At 48.0% G+C, this 19,211-nt stretch overlaps 1 protein-coding gene across 1 annotated transcript in view; it reads left to right on the forward strand.

Moving 5' to 3' along the window:
- The window catches only part of LOC107115469 (cytochrome P450 2J2-like), a 35,846-nt gene that overhangs the window by 13,650 nt on the left and 2,985 nt on the right, over window positions 1-19,211 (forward strand). Inside the window, exons 5-8 of the mRNA XM_015417187.1 lie at window positions 2,515-2,691; window positions 6,718-6,859; window positions 9,944-10,131; window positions 12,567-12,708. Of these exons, the coding sequence (XP_015272673.1) occupies window positions 2,515-2,691; window positions 6,718-6,859; window positions 9,944-10,131; window positions 12,567-12,708 (649 nt within the window). The remainder of the gene's footprint in view (window positions 1-2,514; window positions 2,692-6,717; window positions 6,860-9,943; window positions 10,132-12,566; window positions 12,709-19,211) is intronic.

Here is a 19,211-nt window from a genome sequence, read left to right on the forward strand (position 1 = left end):
GGCAGGCATTTCCTAGATTCCTTTTCCTTCCATGTGTAAGATGAAGCTTTTAAGATAACTAGGGATGCAGAAGAATTTCACATATTCATTGGTTGACTCAAACTTTATGGTTTAAATGAGTTCTGTCAGAATGAGAAGACTTTCAATTTTATAATAAACAATGGAAAAGTAGACATCAGTATGGATGCCTTTTGTTCATGGGGTTCGATTTAAGCACATTTTTACACTCTGCCTCCACTGGCTGATCATTCTTTTGTTATATTGATTTCCTAGATTGACTAGGTGATATAATTTGTTTAAATCTATGTTTTATTTTACCCATATGGGCCATGTTGAACCACTGAGAAACATAGACTAATCTATCTCGTTCAGGTTCAGGTTTCAGCTTATTGCCTTTAGCCATAGGCCATTTCAATGGCAGAACAATGTAACAATAACATCTAGATAAACTTCTAAATCCAGAAGAATTAAAAACTAAGTTAGGTGGCAATAATAATTCTATCTCTCCCATCCATATTTATTTATTTATTTTATATTTATACCCCACCCTCCCCGCAAGCGGGCTCAGGGCGGCTTACAAGGGAGCACCGGTGCTCACACATAAAAACACAGTAAAACAGAATAAAACAGTAAAACCATTTAAATCAACAAAGAATAAAGTGCTCAATAAGAACAGGATGGTCTCCATAGTTTGCAGGGGAATATCAGGCTGCTGTTAAAGATGGCATTGCCTACAGTTGGTATATAGTCCACCTATAGTTAGTACATAGTCTGGTGGTACCAGTACCGTGTAGTATTTTGGCAGATCTTCCATGGCCATCCTTCCGTCCTGTTATTAATCACATGATGGTAATAGTGGTGGTAGTGGCGGCCCCTACGTGAAAGCCTGGCGGAAGAGCTCCGTCTTGCCGGCCCTGCGGAACTGCATGAGGTCCCGCAGGGCCCTGATCTCCTCTGGGAGCTTGTTCCACCAGGTAGGGGCCGCCATTGAAAAGGAGCCGCAACACTCCCAAAGAACAAGAACTTGCCCAGGCTACTTGAAAGACTATGTGTGCTGACTTGGGTGTGTGTGTTGTGTTATATGGATAGCCTGTAGAATTCCACACAGAAGATCCTCTCAGCCACCGATGAGTCAGCCTCATTGTCTCCGGACTCACCTCTTCCCCCTCCCAGGTACCAACGGTCAAGGTAGCCAATAGAATTGAAATTCACCCCGTTAGCCAATCCCAGACCATAGGGAAGGGCCACCTGAGCCTTCCCTCCCACTCTCTCCAGCAGCTTTAAAACTTAGAGCACAGGGTGACCTAGAGACCCTTCTCCTACCATTACCTACGCCCTCTGCCTGTCTGCTGTTTCCCCTTATGCTCAGCTCACTGTACCAAAACCCTTGCCTCACTTTACACTCTAGTCTGCAGCTAGAGTGCTACACGTGTTTTCAGCTGGCCTGATTACACGCGCCTTCCCCATTTATATTTTCCTCCCCACCCTAATACCTCCTGCTGGAAGATTTAGGAGATGCGCATCGCCTGAGGTAAATATCGCCCACCAACGATACCCTGCTAATGCGACTGTCCTATCCCAAATCTCTCTGTTTTACTTAGTTCTTGTGTGTGTGTATGTAATTGTGTGCCTTGAGTGATACTGTTCCCTTCCCACTGAAGTGATACCTATTTATCTACTTGCACGTGCTTTCGAACTGCTAGGTTGGCAGGAGCTGGAACTAGAGACGGGAGCTCACTCCGTCATGCGGCACTCGGGTCTCGAACTGCTGAACTACCGACCTTCCACAGCCTGCAGTTCAGCATCTTCACCACTTGAGCCACCGCAGCTCCTATCTCATTCCACACACACATGGAAAGTATTCCTTCATGTTAGTAGAAAAGGTTTTGTTCAATTTTTGTAGCAATTAGGAATGTGGCAAATTTGGGGTAGGGCTGTAAACTTCAAAGAAGGTTTGTTTTAATTTGGGGCGGGCTCAAGTGGTTAAGACACTGAACTGCAGGCCAGAAGCAGTTCGAGACCCGAGTGCTGCATGACAAAGTGAGCTCCCATCTTTGGTCCCAGCTCCAAACTAGCAGTTCGAAAGCAAGAAATTGCAAGTAGATAAATAGGTACCGCTTCAGTGGGAAGGTAACAGCGTTCCATGCGTCTTGGCATCTAGTCATGCCAGCCACATGACTACAGAAATGCCTTTGGACAGCGCTGGCTCTTCGGCTTGGAAACGGAGATGAGCACCGCAACCCTAGAATTGGATTTGACTGGCTTTCGAGCAAGGGAAACCTTTACCTTTACCTCCCCACCCCGAAGGTCATGATTTTCAGTATGCTGAAATTTGAGGAGGGGTATTGTTATTGTAACCATGGGGCAAAGCGAGCCCATAACTACAGTGGGGTCTCTTGGGGCCCAGCCCCCCTGACTTACTACCAAGGCCCTCTGACTTTCTATCCGGCCCAGACCCCCTGAATTCCCATTTTTTAATTTTATTTTTCGTCTTCCTTTTCATCTTCCTTGTAGCTCTATGAACTTTTCCCATGGATCATGGATTGCCTCCCGGGGCCTCACAAGAAGGCCCTTTCAAGCACAGAGGCTGTGCTTTCGTTTGCAAGGAATATGATAGAAAAGCATAAGGAGCATCCCGCTGTCCATGAGCCACAAGATTTCATTGATTTCTACCTGTTTCAGATGGAGAAAGTAAGTATTCACCTTCCACGTGAAGTCAGATACACTCAATAAAAAGGAAAACAATGACCGTGAATGCAAACGGTATTGTTTGAGACCTCTACATCAGTTTCACTGCATGAGCTTCAGGTTCAGAACGTGGAATGGAGATCCTCCATACCTGTTTCAGATGGAGAAAGTAAGTATTCACCTTCCACGTGAAGTCAGATACACTCAATAAAAAGGAAAACAATGACCGTGAATGCAAACGGTATTGTTTGAGACCTCTACATCAGTTTCACTGCATGAGCTTCAGGTTCAGAACGTGGAATGGAGATCCTCCTCTCCAGCTCAGAATGTGTGACCCATTTGTATCACACGGGTGTTGTGTGGTGTTGGTGGGGAGGGAACTGGTTTTCCTGAAGAGGCAGCATTTCCCCGAGTATTGCCTTCAGGTTTCTAAGCGACCCAAAACAAAAAGGAGGAATCCCTTCAGACCAAAGAAGAGCAGTTCAAAGTACAGAACAGCCCAGTTTCTGATGGTGTTACAGTACATCAATGTTCTCTGTACGGTTTGCCATTGTTGTTTGTCGCAACGTTACAACTGACTTACAGCAGCTCCATCGGATGTCCAAGGCAAGAGACGTTCAGAGGGAGTTTGCCATTGCCTGGCTCCATGCCATGACCCTGTTCTTCCTTGGTGGTCTCCAGTGTTCCCTCTAAGCTGAGTTAGTGTGAGCCAGCTCACAGTTTTTTTAGCCTCCGGCTCACACATTTTTGTGTTAGCTCAGGAAGGAGGGTTCCAGAGCAGACTAACTGACGCAGCAGCCAAATCGGTCGCTCACAACTTTAATGCCAGTAGCTCACAAAGTAGAATCTTTGCTTACAAGACTTCATGGCTTAGAGGGAACATTGGTGGTCTCCCATCCAGATAAAAGCCAGGGATGACCCTGCTTAATTTCTGAGATCTGACAAGATCAGGCTAGTCTGGGCTATCCAGGTCAGGATACGATACTGTTGTAACTTGAGATCAGGCAGCTCTTTAATCAGTGATTTCAGTTGATTGGAACAGAACACATAACGACACGCAACACAGAGAACAACCCCAACTTATATACAGTTTGGAACTGGCTAAACCACACCCCTAGAACAGTAAGGTCCAATCCTAAGTGAGTGCTTAGGACCAATAGGGTTTGTTCCTGCCGAAAGACATAGTCTTCCCTGATTGGTCCATTGCACAATGGCAGCCAATTGGTCTGTCGATTTCAGGATACTGAGAGTCTATAGAGCTGGTGACTGAAGCTCAGGCTCATTCTACAGGCTATCCATATAACACAACACACACACCCAAGTCAGCACACATAGTCTTTCAAGACGCCCAGGCAAGTTCTTGTTCTTTGGGAGTGTTGCGGCTCCCTCACTGGAAAGGCATGGTCTCTGTTGGGAGAGGGTGAATTACTGTTGGTGCTGCACTCTGGAGCTGCCGGACTGGTCAGGGCTGGACCGTATAGAGGCTTGGCTCCAACGCATGGTGTCGAGCCTGGGGGCACTTCAGTTTCGGAGGCTGATGCTGAATCCGAGGAGGTGCCGGCTCCGATGGCTGGTGTCAGGTTTGAGGCAGGCACGGTCCTGACGATGGGCGGTGGAATAGTTGTCGATGCAGTAGGTGTCAAGTCCGGTCCCATAGACTGGCTGGCATTGTCCCTCAGCTCTGACTCTTCAGCCTATTGACACCGTAGTTGGCCGATGTGTCTCTGGAGGCTCCTACCACTGGATGTGTTTACCATGTAGGAGACTGGTCCAGTAGCCAAGGTCACTGTGGCCGGAATTCTGAATGGCCCCTCACTGTAGCTCTGGGTGTAGATGGTGTCGCCAATCTGGAATAAGCAGGGTGTCTCTGGGGACTTTCGCTGTGGTGGGTGGTTGGATGTGAAATCTGGATGCAGATGGTCGAGCAGCGAAGCAAACCCCAATCATGCTGGACTCCTCCCAGTGGCTGTGTGTGGTGGTATGTGCTGTTGGAGCAAGAAGTCCACCAACCTTTGATTCCAGTCTCCATGAATGATCTTGTGGAGTGCATCTTTCGTGGTTCGCACCATCCACTCAGCTTGTCCGTTTGTGGTGGGATGGAACAGGGCTGCCGTGACATGCCAGATCAGGTTTGCTTCCATGAACCTCTGGAACTTGAAGGACGTGAACTGGGTTCCGTTATCGGATACGATAGTCTCTGGCAGTCTGTGTGTGGAGAAGATGCAGCACAGCATCCGGATAACCAATGCTGAAGTCATGGACAACATTGGAACCACCTCCAGCCACTTCAACTAAGAGTCCACCACGATTAAGAAGACTTGTCCCTGAAAGTCTATATGCAGGTGGGACCATGGCAGACAAGTGGTCTCCCATCACTGGACTGGAGCCTGTGGTGAATCTGACTGTGATTCCTGGCAGGGCTGGTGGGTTCAGAACCAATTTCCTGGTCCAGGTGAGGCCACCACACATAGTTTTGAGCTAGGACCTTCATGCGGACGATGCCAGGATGTCCCACATGCAGCACCTCTAGCACCTGGCAGCGTAGTTTGGGGGGAATGACAACATGTTTTCCCCACAGCAGGCATCCTTTATGCACAGAGAGTAAGTGTTGTTGAAAGCTGAATGGCTGGAACTTGGCCTCGAGTTGGCTGGTTGGCCATCCCCTCCACACCCAGTTGAGGACCCAGGAGAGTGTCAGGTCCTTCGTTGAGTGGGAGGCAATGTCAGAGGCATGGATTGCAGCAGCTCCTCAATGGCCATAACTTCACAGGCTGGTGAAGGGTCTATGGCCGGACCCGAAACTGGCAGGCGGCTTAGAGCATTGGTGTGGCTGATAGTTTTCCTGTGGTGGTAGACAAGATCAAAGGCATAGGCCAATAGGAAAAGACCAATAGGGTTTGTTCCCGCCAAAAGTCATAGTCTTCCCTGATTGGTCCATTGCACAATGGCAGCCAATCAGGCTGTTCATTTCAGGATACTGAGAGTCTATGGAGCTTGTGAATGAAGCTCAGGCTCACTCTACAATGCAGGCTATCCATATGACACGATACATAACACATACAAATAATATCCATTGTATTGTGGAGAGAATCAAAACATACTGTTACATTATTGGCTATCAATGGCATTGTTAACATGATTTTATGAATGGTTATAATATACTTTTTGCTTCTCATTTGTGGGCTGTAGGTGGTTTATACTATATTTCATATTTAAATTTTATATTCTGTACTTCACTTCTTCAGATTTTTAGGGACAAGTGTGTATTATGTGTCTCAAAAATCTCTAAAAAGCCTGCACGTTGCTAAAAGAAAAACAGGTTTGCCTGAGCCAAGTGAAACAATATGGTCTCTGAAAAATTCCAGTATGGAATATGAAAACCTATTCTTTTATCAGTAAGCTAAACATCACTATGAAATGGAAATTACTAACCAGTCTTTTCCAAGAGATTTTACCAGTGATTCTGCTATAGTTTTAGAAAATGCCTGTAAAGAATGGCTGGCTGGCTGGCTGGCTGGCTGGCTGGCTGGCTGGCTGGCTGGCTGGCTGGCTGGCTGGCTGGCTGGCTGGCTGGCTGGCTGGCTGGGCACGGGTCACTGAAAATTCAAAAATACATTGACTATTTTAATTCTGTATGTATGAGTCTTTCTTAAAAGGACTACTGAGAAAGACACATTGGGTCTTGCATGGTTAATAAATGGAATGTTCCATAGGTTGTGAATATTTCGTTCATCAATGAACAGATATTTAATTTGGCCAGATTTTATTCCTTCTGAAGAATATATTTGATTTTGATTAATGTCCTTGTTTTTTTGTGGTGGTTTACCTTGGATGACAAAATTTGCCTGGACCCATGGATCAAACTCGAGGCATTTGTACGTTTCTAGTAGAATGTGGCTTTGGTTGTGATTGTGACCGATCTGATGCTTACTCAGAACATTTTGTAGAGTCCTATATCCGTGGCTTCAGCATCAGAATGCTTAGAAGTTACTGAAAATACGATCTCACTTTATTTACCATCAACAACAGAGCAAGAATGACCCCAAATCTACTTACAATGAAGACAATTTGACTGAGTGTATTTTTGACCTCCTCATCGCAGGAACAGATACAGTATCCTTGACATTGCGATGGGCATTGCTCCTCATGGCAAATCACCCAGACATTCAAGGTAAGAAGGACTTCTATATTGACTTAAAGAAAGGCTACCCTTATATCCTCTGGTTGTCATTCTTTTAAGTTTTCATAAGGTAAAGGTAAAGGTTCCCTTGCTCGAAAGCAAGTCGAGTCCGACTCTAGGGTTGTGGTGCTTATCTCCGTTTCAAAGCCGAAGAGCCAGCGCTGTCCGAAGACCTTTCCATGGTCATGTGGCTGGCATGACTAAACACCAAGGTGCACGGAACGCTGTTACCTTCCCACCGAAGTGGTACCTATTTATCTACTTGCAATTTCTTGCTTTTGATAGTGAGTAGCTAATTAACAGCCCAATCCTATTCATCCTGAACTGGGAGTAAGTTCCAATGAACGGTGTGAGAGGGTACTAGAAAAAAATCCCAAGAATGCTAATCAAATGTTATTGGAGAATGGGTAAAATGAATTAGATTATTGTTGCAGTTTTACAAACACTTTAATGAATCATAACCACAATAAAGACATTTCATATCCATCTGAGAAAGCTAGTCTGACATCATAGTTGGAGTGCTGAACTAGTTCTGAAATTAGACCCAGATTCAAATCCTCATTCGTCAGATGATCTTAAATTTCACTGGGTGATCTCAGGCCAGTCACTCTCTGTCACCGAAGATTAAATGGATGAAAGGTAAATAACATGTGCTGCTTGGAGCTATCTGAAAGAAAGGCAGGATAAACTCATATTAAACGAACTAACAAATAAAATATACCATAGGAGTTAATATCATTTTCATTTCATGTATTTAAGGAAGTCTACATAGTACATAGGCTTTCAAAGAAAATAATATAACAATAATTGAAATACATGAAACAAAAGAACATTCAACACTCTAGGAAGATATATAGGGGGGGAGGCGTGGCTGTTTGACCCGGACTAAAATAAAGTGCAGTAGCCCGAACACACGGTCCCCTGAGTCTTTGCACTTAGGCTGTTAGCTGGCGATCACACAGCGATGCTGGAGCATGGCAAAGAAGCGGCGCAGCAAGCATTTTGTGTTTGTGCGCATGCGCAGTTCCGTGGAGCAGCATTGATTTCAGTTACGTGTTTGTGCACATGTGCTTACGAAAAACATCCGTTTTGCGATGGGATGTGGATGGGTTCCGGATGCCATGGGATACTAGCGCTCCCGCGATCAGACGCCCGCCCCTGCCCCGCATTTTCCGGATACTAGTGCACTTTCCGAGGTACTTTTTTTACTGCGCATCTTCGGCGGGACACCACGGGTTGCCCACGGTGGCGCTATGCTTCCCAGATGTTGCGGTGTGATCGCGCCCTGAAAATCCATCTGACATTCATGCCTTTAGCACGGCAAATCCTCCGTGTGACCGGGGCCAGAATACATAACTTAAAATACTGAATCAAAATTAAAATACTCATAGGTTCACTGCATATATAACCAGGTGCTGAATTAATGGCAACAGCTTGAACTGTTAATGCAGCTGCGATATATTTGACAACTGCCAGAGAGATATGGTTTTCATTTCCAGACAGAAGATTAAGTATGTAGTAATTGTCCAAGTGGTGGGGGAAAGTTACAAGAAGTGATCAGAGAAGCTCTTAAACTGCCATCGAATTAACATGTGAAGAACAAGGGTATCAGGTTTTCATGTTAAAAAGTTACCTGGAACAGAGGTCCATCGGTGGCTATTAGCCACAAGGTATAGATAGGGACTCCGGGGTAAGTGATGCTCTGTATTTTTGGTGCTTGTGGGGGGTCAATAGTATGAGAGCTCACAGTGTCCTGGCTGCCCCACTGCTGGACCTCCTGGTATTTTTGGCCACTGTGTGACAGAGTGTTGGACTGGATGGGCCATTGGCCTGATCCAACATTGGTTTCTCTTATGTTCTCTTATGTTCTAATGTTAGTTAAGTACCTGTCTTACATCTGTACTTTCACTTTTCCCTGGGAAAATTATTTACACAAGCTGTGAACTGTCTATACCAGGGGTGTCAAACATGTGGCCCGGGGGCCGGATGAGGCCCCCGGAAGGCTTCTATCAGACCCGCTGCTGTGTCATCGTAGGTTTGCAGCTTACAGACACACACCTGAACAGCACACTCAAGATTGCTACAGCACAGTCATTTCGATGCAATAATTCAGAGCAAGAGGTGTCAGTTATCAGACACTGCTGAATAAACAAAATATTGCACGAGTGCCAATGTTTTAAGCATGTTTTTATTTTAAGTATTAAAAAAACTCTCTGTGTCCTTTATAAAGTTTATATCGCCGCTACCTGGCATTACATTTTATGACACACATGGCCCAGCCCAACAAGGGCCAATTCCGCACTGTCATTTTTGTCACTCGTTTTTCTCTATTGCTTTGGGTTCCCCTCCTTTTCCACATGTGTTTTGCTCCCTCTGAGACTACTAGAGAGAGCAAAACACTTTTGTGGGGGGAAACCCTGAAGCAATAGGGACAAATGAGTGACGAAAATGACAGTGCAGAATTAAAGATCCAGCCCTCATCACAAATGAGCTCGACACCCCTGGTCTATACGGACACTTAAATAACCCTTTTACTCTGGAACTCATGTTCTATTTATGTAAAGGATGCTTGTGTAGTGGTTTGGTGTGCAGTTTGGTTTAGTGGTTAAGTGTGCGGACTCTAATCTGGAAGAACCAGGTTTGATTCCCCACTCCTCCACTTGCACCTGCTGATGTGACCTTGGGTCAGGCACAGCTGTCCTTGAAAAAGAGCAGTTTGTGTCAGAGTTCTCTCAGCCCCACCCACCTCACAGGGTGTCTGTTGTGGGGAGGGGAAGGGAAAGGAGATTGTAAACCGCTCTGAGACTCCAAGTGAAGGGCGGGGTATAAATCCAATCTCTTCTTCTTCTCTTCTTCTTGTTAACAGGGACCAATTTGGGTAAAAGAACTCCAATCCCTTTAATATATATATTTTGTTTCTTTCCATAGCTAATATGTGCTGCTTCGGACCCAAGCCTACAGCTCCATGTATATTCCAATTCTTTGAATAGGTGATATCAAATAGTTTCACTGGTTCATGAATGGGGTACCTGAAAATACAGGGCTCCTAATCATTTTTTGTACTGTTTTCCTCAGAGAAAGTCCACAAGGAGGTGGAAGATGTTTTAGGTTCCTCTCAATTATTGCGCTTCCAAGATCGGAAGAAATTGCCATACACGAATGCCGTGATTCATGAGATCCAGCGTTTCCAGTATACCTTATTTTTTGGGGGGCCCAGACAATGTGCAAAAGATGTGAACATGTGTGGCTTTCTTATTCCAAAGGTACAGGATATTCTTATGGTTGCATTTCTATGATTGATATCTATAAAAGGCAGCATTGCAAGATGTACATGAGGAGGAGGAGGAGGAGGAGGGTAGTTTTTATGCCCTGCTTTCCTCTACCTTAAGGAGTCTCAAAGCAGCTTACAATTTCATGTATAAGAGCTTTCTGTGTAGTAGTTTTTGAAGGGTATAAACCTGACCTCTTTCCCAGAGATATCAAATTATTAGTATTGTGTCAGACCTAGGGTTACCAAGTACCTACCGCGAATCGGCGGGGGACACATAGTTCTTGGCAGGAACATTCCCGTGGGGAAAACACACACGCTGCACTATACTGTCGCCCAGTCATTTCTTTATTTATTTATTTTTCACATTTGTATCCCGCCCTCCCCAGTGGGCTCAGGGCGGCTAACAGAGGCAAGGTCATTAGCCATGCCATAGGTAAAAACATATAAAAACATAGTAAAACATCCAAACACTAAAACCACAGTACTCAATCCATTACTAGTATCCTAAGTCCAAGATGGTATCACCACAGTTCCAGATGGTACTCCCATGGTGTACGTGTCCAATGGCGACGGCTTATCAGATCTTCTACAATTTCCAGGTTCTTCCTCGGGCCTCATTGATGCATCCTTTAAGATACCTTGACGGTGGTGGTATAATGGGGCGGTGGCTCCTACTCAAAGGCCTGGCAGAAAAGCTCCCTCTTGCAGGCTCTGCGGAACCGCACAAGGTCCCGCAGGGCCCGGATCTCCCCCAGGAGCTCGTTCCACCAGGTAGGAGCCGCCACCGAAAAAGCCCTGGCCCTGGTCGCAGCTAGTTTGGCGTCCTTGGGGCCTGGGATGACCAACAAATGTTGGACCCCCGACCGTAGTGCTCTTAGGGGAACATGTGGGGGAAGGTAGGCTGGACCCAGGCCATATAGGGCTTTATAGGTAAGAACCAGCACTTTGAAGCGGATCCGGTACGCTATCGGCAGCCAGTGCAGTGCTTTCAGCACAGGCTGAATATGGTCCCTCCTAGAGAGACCCATCAACAGCCTGGCTGCAGCATTCTGCACCATGACGTAGGCACGTAGCCGGGCGACGCTCTAGCAATGGGGCTGAAAACTCGATGGTACTATCGAGTTTTCAGCCCCATTGCCAGAGCATCACCCAGCTATGTGCCCAGCGTGCTGACGTCACATCTGGGAAACAGCATAGTGCGACGCGGGTGTGTTACAGGCAGAAATGTTCCAGCGGGAAAGCCTGTGTCCCCCGCTGATTCGTGGTAGGTACTTGGTAGCCCTAGTCAGACCCCAATTTATCCTGCCCCATCTGTGCTGAGCTATTTCTTTCAGTGCCTCTCAGGTTTATTCAATAATTTATCCAACATCTGGATGACTGTCAGTACCCAACGTTTTTACATATTTAGCACGTGTTTCTTAAAAACCTTTCCCAGCATAAATGCTGTAACACTAAAGCAGTGATAGCACTTTGCAAAGCTCTTTTCCCAGTTTGGTGTAGTGGTTAAGTGTGCGGACTCTAATCTGGGAGAACCGGGTTTGATTCCCCACTCCTCCACTTGCATCTGCTGATGTGACCTTGGGTCAGTCACAAGCTCTGGCACAGCTGTCCTTGAAAAAGAGCAGTTTGTGTCAGAATTCTCTCGGCCCCACCTACCTCACAGGGTGTCTGTTGTGGGGAGGGGAAGGGAAAGGAGTTTGTAAGCTGCTCTGAGACTCCAAGTGCAGGGTGGGGTATAAATCCATCCTCCTCCTCCTCCTCCTTCGTCTTCTTCTTCTTCTTCTTCTTCTTCTTCTTCTTCTTCTTCTTCTTCTTCTTCTTCTTCTTCTTCTTCTTCTTCTTCTTCTTCTTCTTCTTCTTCTTAGCGTTCTCAGAAGAAGGAAAGCCAGAAGTAAAAAAGGGTACATTGTGTTTTCATTTTGTGAACATATTTTAACTGGGTGAGCTGATCCAGCCATTACTGAAAGAAGATATGATTTCTGAGTTTCAGGAGACTGAAGCATGTATCTATGGGAAACAGCCATGGCTAGTCTGAGAGTTCAAGCCCCCAATCCCAACTGCCACTCAGTAGGCCAATAGGATTGAATATAAGGAATAAATCACTGTAGCATCAACACTATAACATCATTTCTGGGGTGAACCCAGAAGTGACATCACATCACACAAGGATTCAAGAGAATCTCTATGGTAAAACCATAGAGTTTCCACTGGAACCTGGAGTGGCATGATGACCAGTTCAAAGTTCAACCCCAAAACAACACCATGTCATCACTGTGATGGTGCCAAAAATGTCTCTTGCTTCCCTCCATCTCCTCTGAGGTGATTGGCAACCCTAGGAAACAGCAAATACTAGTATTGGCTCAATGGATGGAAAAGATCAATGTCCTTGTCTGTATGCATCCTGAAGCAACACTTTCATTCTTCCAGGGGGCTATCATTTTTGCAGATCTACATTCTGTTCTTCTTGATCCTAAAGAATGGGAGACACCGGAGGAATTCAACCCAAAACATTTTTTGGACAAGGACAGAAATTTTGTGGAAAGAGAAGCATTTCTTCCATTTGGTGCAGGTAAACGCAAAATGTGAGCTGTTTATAGGGTTCTCTGAAGAATTAAATTTAGGAAGATTATCTTTTCATGCAGAATGTTTCTTAGGAATCACTAAATTACTAAAACCTTAACACAAATATTAGTATGATTTTGGTTAGAAAACAGCTGAAAGGTATATTCTATTAAATATAGAGGAGGAGGAGGAGCACAACAGACACCCTGTGAGGTAGGTGGGGCTGAGAAAGCTCTTGACAGAAACGGCTCTTTTTCAAGAACAGCTCTTATCAGAACTACGGCTTGCCCAAGGTCATCCAGCCAGGTGCAACTGGAGGAGTGGGGAATCAAACCCGGTTCTCCCAGATTAGAGTCCGTGCACTGAATCACTACACCAAACCACTACACCAAACTACATCACATATAGCTTGGATATAAGAAGGAACTTCTTCTTCGTCTTTTTCTAACATTCTTATACTGAGCAAGAACATGGGGACGTTGGACCTAGTGCCCACTCTGACTGCTGGATGATCTGCATGGTGGTGCAAGATCTAAAGCAGAAACCCAGCCCTGTTACCTGAGATCCTCAAGTAATAGAAGCTGGAATAGAATGTGGGTCTTTCTGCATGTAGAGCATGTGCTTTTCCATGGAGCAATGACTCCTCCCATTTAGCCACCTCCCATGGCAGTAGAGCTCTGCAAATGTTACAGCTCTGGAAGAAATAGGGAACTGAATTCTTTTGAGAGCACCTGAGAAGGCTGTTCTATTGAGAAGTGGCTCCACCCCAAGCTTCCCTCCCTTGCCTATTGGCTAGATGCTGTCCCGCCTTCCCCGGAAATGATAGCTGTGAGGCTTGAAACTTCAACCCCGTTTTTTCTCCTTGGAAGAACTGCACAGGAGTATAGAGGGCTGAGAATGAATAAAAGCCACCTGGAAAGGTTTCTGAAAGAATAGGGGCTCTGAAGTTGTTAAAATGGAGCTGCCTGGCCAATGGGAACCCCAGGCAGTTTCCCACATTATGGTTCCCATTGAGTCACTTCTATGCCTGTTGGAAGGTGGGACTGGGGAGACTGGGGAGTGGTCTCATTCAGTGGGGATGGGACAGCCCACTACGTAGTGTTTCAGTCCTACTGAGTAAGTCCTGCCCAGGGGTCATTTCCTGCAGGGGCGCACAGGAGCGGAGCTCCAGCAGTAAGGAGCCCAGGGGGCAGGCACATGCAACAAGCCCCACCCCCTGCTCCCAGCAGCCCTCAGTCAGAGCAAGAAGCAGTCAGGTAAGTTGCAGAGCTCCCTCCAGCTCTCCAGTCCAAAACAGTCCAGTGGCAACTTTAAGACCAAGTTTTATTCAGGTACAAGCTCTCCCTCCTCTGTGAGGACAGATCTGCATGTCCCCCCCCCCCAATAGCTAGCAATCCAAAACAGTCCAGTGGAGCCTGAGCGGTGGGTGTTGTGTTCTGACACACTTCTGGTGATGTCAGGGGGTGTGGAATATGCAAATGAGTTATGCGAATGAGTTATGCTAATGAGCTCCTGCACTTCTTTTTCTACGAAATGACCCACGGTCCTGCCCCTTTTCTTACAATATATGCCTTCGGCCTGGCTTTGTGTTCCATGGTGAAGCACCTACTGGGCATAGCCGACATCATTGGTTTCTCCCAAGGCTTGAGGAAAAGCCAACCTCTGCCAGAGGCCAATTTGCACCATAGTTTTGGATTATGGAGAATGAGGATGAAATGTTCAGTGCTGAATTACTTGAACTTTAGGTAAAGCATGTGTCACACTTGGGCTGCCGGGAGGGGCCGAGTCGGTCGTGAGCCGAATTCAGGGTGTTTCGCTGAACAACTATGGACTCAGGTTCGCCTCAGATATGTTGTTGGTCAAGTTACGTTTTGATACTTGCCACAACGGGGGTGGTTTACTAGATGAGTACTAGTGGATATGTCTCCCTCCTCTCAGTCTATTCGCGAACCACCGCCCCTTCCTCCCTGGCTTCACCTGTTTTTATCCTTTATTCATTCAGCGTCCACACCTGTTCCGCCCACCACCCACTTCTCAAAGTAACCGAGCCACCAGCCTGGGTTCCAGGGGATTCTGGTCTCATTCCTACACCCACCAACCCTGTCTCCAGCGGTCGGGTCCTTGTCATTCCGCCCAATCCGTCCCGCGCCCTCGACCCCCTCCTTACGTAGGATTTTCGCCCCTCTGTGGGTGTTGGGCCAGGATCCCGGACCCCCCGGGAAGGGTCTAGGACCGTATTCCTTCCGCTGGCGAGTGCTAACTGGGTAGTTTCCTGCATAGTCGGGAGGGGGTTGACATCGCCCTCCTGACAGCATGAAATCTTAAATAGTCTATGGCCCCTGCCACACGCAGGGGAAAAGGCGCTTGAAGGCGCAGCTTTTAAAAGCCGCGCCAATGTTGACACGGCGCGGTGGGATCCCACGGATCCCCCTGCCGCGCCGCCTTTTCTCCCCGGCGCGATCAAACGCCGGGGAGAAAACACGCCCTACCCGGGGGCCGGCCGAACTGCGCATGTCCGGGCATGCGCAGTTTGGATCCGGGCCGGGGTTGAGCCGGCGCAGGGAAGCGGCGGCGATCAAACGCCCCGGTTGCCGCGCCGCTTTCCTTTAAACCACCTAGATAGGTGGTTCAGTTTGCGCCGGCTCATCCCGGGAAAGGGACAGTTTGGGTACGGAAGCCGGACGCTTCCCAGATGTTGTGGTGTGATCGCGCCGGTTTGATCTGGCCCCAAACTGTCCTGCTCCCGGACCAAATCGGTGAGTGTGAACGGGACCTATGATTTTTTTTCTGGTTAAACCAATGAAAGGTAAATACAACTGACCACCGTTTTCAGCATGGGGATAGTCAAAATTTACATTCTCTTTTCCATTAGGCCATACAACTTGAATGTGCTCATGCGGGTCTTCTGTTGAGGCTTAGCAGTCTAGTAAACCTTTGGTCAGGCCTTCCCAGCCGTTTTTTTTAAACAGAAGCTGGAATTGTGGGTGGCACTAATTCTGTCTGGGGCACTGGCCTGTAGCTATGGAGGGGCTATTAGGGGCCCAGCCCTGGCCCTTGAAGGCCCAGTCACCTTCCTTAAAGGACCCCCCCCCCCGCTTCTTCACTCCTCCCGGAAGTGCTGAGCCACAGGGGGCGCACGGTAAGGAGCTGCTGCTGCGCTGCCTGCTTCTGTTGGCACCAGATGCTAGTTCACATAGGGGGGCCAGGGGCAGGCACTCACTCGCCTTTTCTCTACCTGTGCCTGGCTGGGGGCGCATGTGCCACCCTCTCGTCAGGCCTGTAGCTACAGTGGGGCCTCTCGGGGCCTGGCCCCCTGACTTCCTGCCAAGCCCCCCAACTTCCCATCTAGCCCAGGCCCCCGACTTCCTGGCTCTCTTATTGGCCACTGCCATCCCCTCCTCCTCTGGCCACTCCAGCTGCCTGGGTCCCCCCACATGAACGTGCGCCAGCTACCTGGTTGGTGGGAGAGGGAGCACACCTAGCCCAGCCCAGCTGGCCATCTTGGTCCTGCAGCTCCTCCTCCTCGGGCACTCAGGCAGGGGCCAGCCGCTCAGCCAGCAGCCAGCTGGGAAACCCCAGCAAGAACTGAGGGATAGAGCGGCTCCAGGATCACAAGAGAGAGGGGGAGAGCAGAGCAGTGGCATTCCACCCTGGCTTGCTCCCTCCCTCCCTCCCTCTCCCACTCCACCTCCGCTGGCCAGGTGGCTGTGTTGTGGTGTTGCCCTGCAAGGAGCTTGTAATGCTCTTATGGACTTATGGTGAGAGGGAGTCCAGGTCAACTCCTGTGGATTCCCATGGTTGGGGGGGGGGGGGGGGACCTCCGTTGATTCCTATGGGGAAAGGGAAGTCCAAATCTCCTCCCATGGATTCCTATGGGCAAAAGGGAGTCCAGGTCTACTCCCGTGGATTCCTACGTGGAAAGGGGAGTCTGGGTTTACTCTGGTGGCTTCCAATGTGGAAAGGGAGTCCAGGTCTACTCCCATTGTTTCCAATGGGGGAAAGGGGAGTCCAGGTCTACTCCCATGGTTTCCTGTGGCAAGAGGGAGGCCAGGTCTACTGCCCTTGGGTCCTATGGGGAAAGGGGAGTCCGGGTCTACTCCCATGGCTTCCAATGGGGAAAGGGAGGCCAGGTCTACTCCATTTGATCCCTAAGGGGGAGCGGGAGTCCAGGTCTACTCCCATGGAGTCCTGAGGGGGAGAGGGAGTCCAGGCGTCATTTCCTGCAGGAGCACCCAGGAGCGGAACTCCAAGAGTAAAGAGCCCAGGGGGCGGGCACATGCTACAAGCCCCACCCCCCGCTTGAACTGTATGGTGACCACAAGCTGATGCCAACTGCCTGGACTGTGAACACATGCTCAGATGAGGGAAGCCTCTTCCTGAGACAATGTGTCAGACCAAGGATGGATCCATGGGTTAACTGCCAACTCACCTGCAATGCAGCAGAGATGAGCCAAGCACCCTGGCCACAGACAGCACACAGATGCCAGTAAAAATATGTTGTAGAAGAAACGCCATGCCATGACCTGAGTACCTGGACAGGGACTCCATAAGCAAACCTCTCTTCCAGCATGCAGGCAGCCCCCCCCACCTTTGCCAGAGATTGCACGTGTGCTGCAACAGCATAACAAAAGGACACAAATGGATTAACCAGATGACTTCTCTTACCTGCCAAGCCCCTCAGTGGGCCATCAAGACTAATGACCCTAGCCACTGCTACTACTGTCCTCTAAAGGTGACACTGTCAGTAGCCAAAGAAACCAGATTGCCCAACCATTAAGCCCCCATCCTCCTAAAACAAGTTTTTGCTTAGGTAACTTCCTGGGGACGTGAAGGGGGAAGTGGCCGGTAAGAACCCACCCCCAAGTTCAAATCGTGTATAGAAGAAGAGAGAGAGAGAGAAGAGATTGGATTTATAGCCCGCCCTTCACTTGGAGTCTCAGAGCAGTTTACTCCTCTCCTTCCCCCTCCCCACAACAGACACCCTGTGAGGTGGGTGGGGCTGAGAGAACTCTGACACAAACTGCTCTTTTTCAAGGACAGCTGTGCCAGAGCTTGTGACTGACCCAGGGTCACATCAGCAGGTGCAAGTGGAGGAGTGGGGAATCAAACCCGGTTCTCCCAGATTAGAGTCCACACACTTAACCACTACACCAAAGTGGCTCAGTAGAGTTGATACTCCTCATAGATGTTTGTGTCTGAACTTCAGAGGCAGAGTATTTGAGTGTTGGCCAGATGGCCGTTTTCTTTATTCTGGGACATAGATGCTTCTGCAAAAAACTTCTTTTGGTAAAAGGACACTTTGCTCAAGTTCCCACATCTATTTAGTCTCTTCCTATTACATTCTTCCTCCAAGATGCTCAAGTCTCTATACCTCCAGTTTACACAGTATGGGTATGATCCCATTTTCCCTTATAGTAGCCCTTATTTTTCTGTGGATCACTTCATCTCTTCAGGACAGGCAAGTGTCACCCAATCAACGTTTTTACCTGCTAATGTGAATGTCGCTCTAATTTTCCTAGGTCTGAATAAGTGTATGTGTGCTTGTGTTTCATTGTATGTTTGAGACATTCTTCAGTAAAGAACCCATCTCTTTAAAGAATTGGTTTCTGCGTTGATTCTTGGTTTTACTGGAAAGGTGGGACTTCTGTATACAAAGTCTTGTCTCCCTTAGTAGCCAATTGCTCATTCAATATTATCATTCCCCACAGTTATTAATACATTAAGCAATTTGGCTAACAGGGGCACCCAGCACTGAGACCCGAGCAGGTGCAGCCCGGTTCAGGAAAGGGGGAAGTGGGGCAGAGACCCGCTCCCATCCCCCAGTGGCTAAAAGAGGCAAAACCCAGTTACCAAGTGCCCGGCAACTAATGGCAGCCTCATCAGCCCCACCAGAATTTTTTTTGCCCCACAAGCCACAAAATCCTGGCTATGGGGCTGCTGGGGTAACTTGGCAACTGGGTTTCATCCTTTCAATCCCCACAGAGTTTCACTTATCACAAATCACCCATGTGCGTACATTATTATTAGAAGAGGTAGCAGTGGCAGAGAAAGTAGGCGTTTGAAGAACTGCAGCACTATGAAGTGTCAATGTTAACAGGAGAAGCCATGAAGAGGCATAGAATTAAACTCCTCTCCCCTCTGGCTGACTGGTCTCTGTTTGGCCAGGATGCTACAGTTCCTCTTTTTTAAATTCTAAAATGATTTGGTCACAGGTCTGAAAATATCTCATCAGGACTGATGAGGGGCCAAGCTGGTGCCCTAGGACTGTCCACCCTGATTTCTGCCCATTCTGCAGTCTCAAGCAGAGGTTTTCTCCAGCCACTTACATGCACTCTTTTAAACAGAGATGCTGGGCCTGTAAAGCAGTGGACTTCCGGTCTGTGGCTCGGCGATGGCGGACACTCTCCCCGACTGCTGGGGAGGTATTCCGCACTCCAGTGGGGTTGGAGGGGTGCCACCTCAAGTGGCACTCCCAGGTGAGCCTTAGTAAAAGGCTCCGAGCCGGGGGCG

Source organism: Gekko japonicus, unplaced genomic scaffold, assembly GCF_001447785.1.
Source record: "Gekko japonicus isolate JY-2015 unplaced genomic scaffold, Gekko_japonicus_V1.1 scaffold1341, whole genome shotgun sequence".
NCBI classification, from domain to species: Eukaryota; Metazoa; Chordata; class Lepidosauria; order Squamata; family Gekkonidae; genus Gekko; species Gekko japonicus.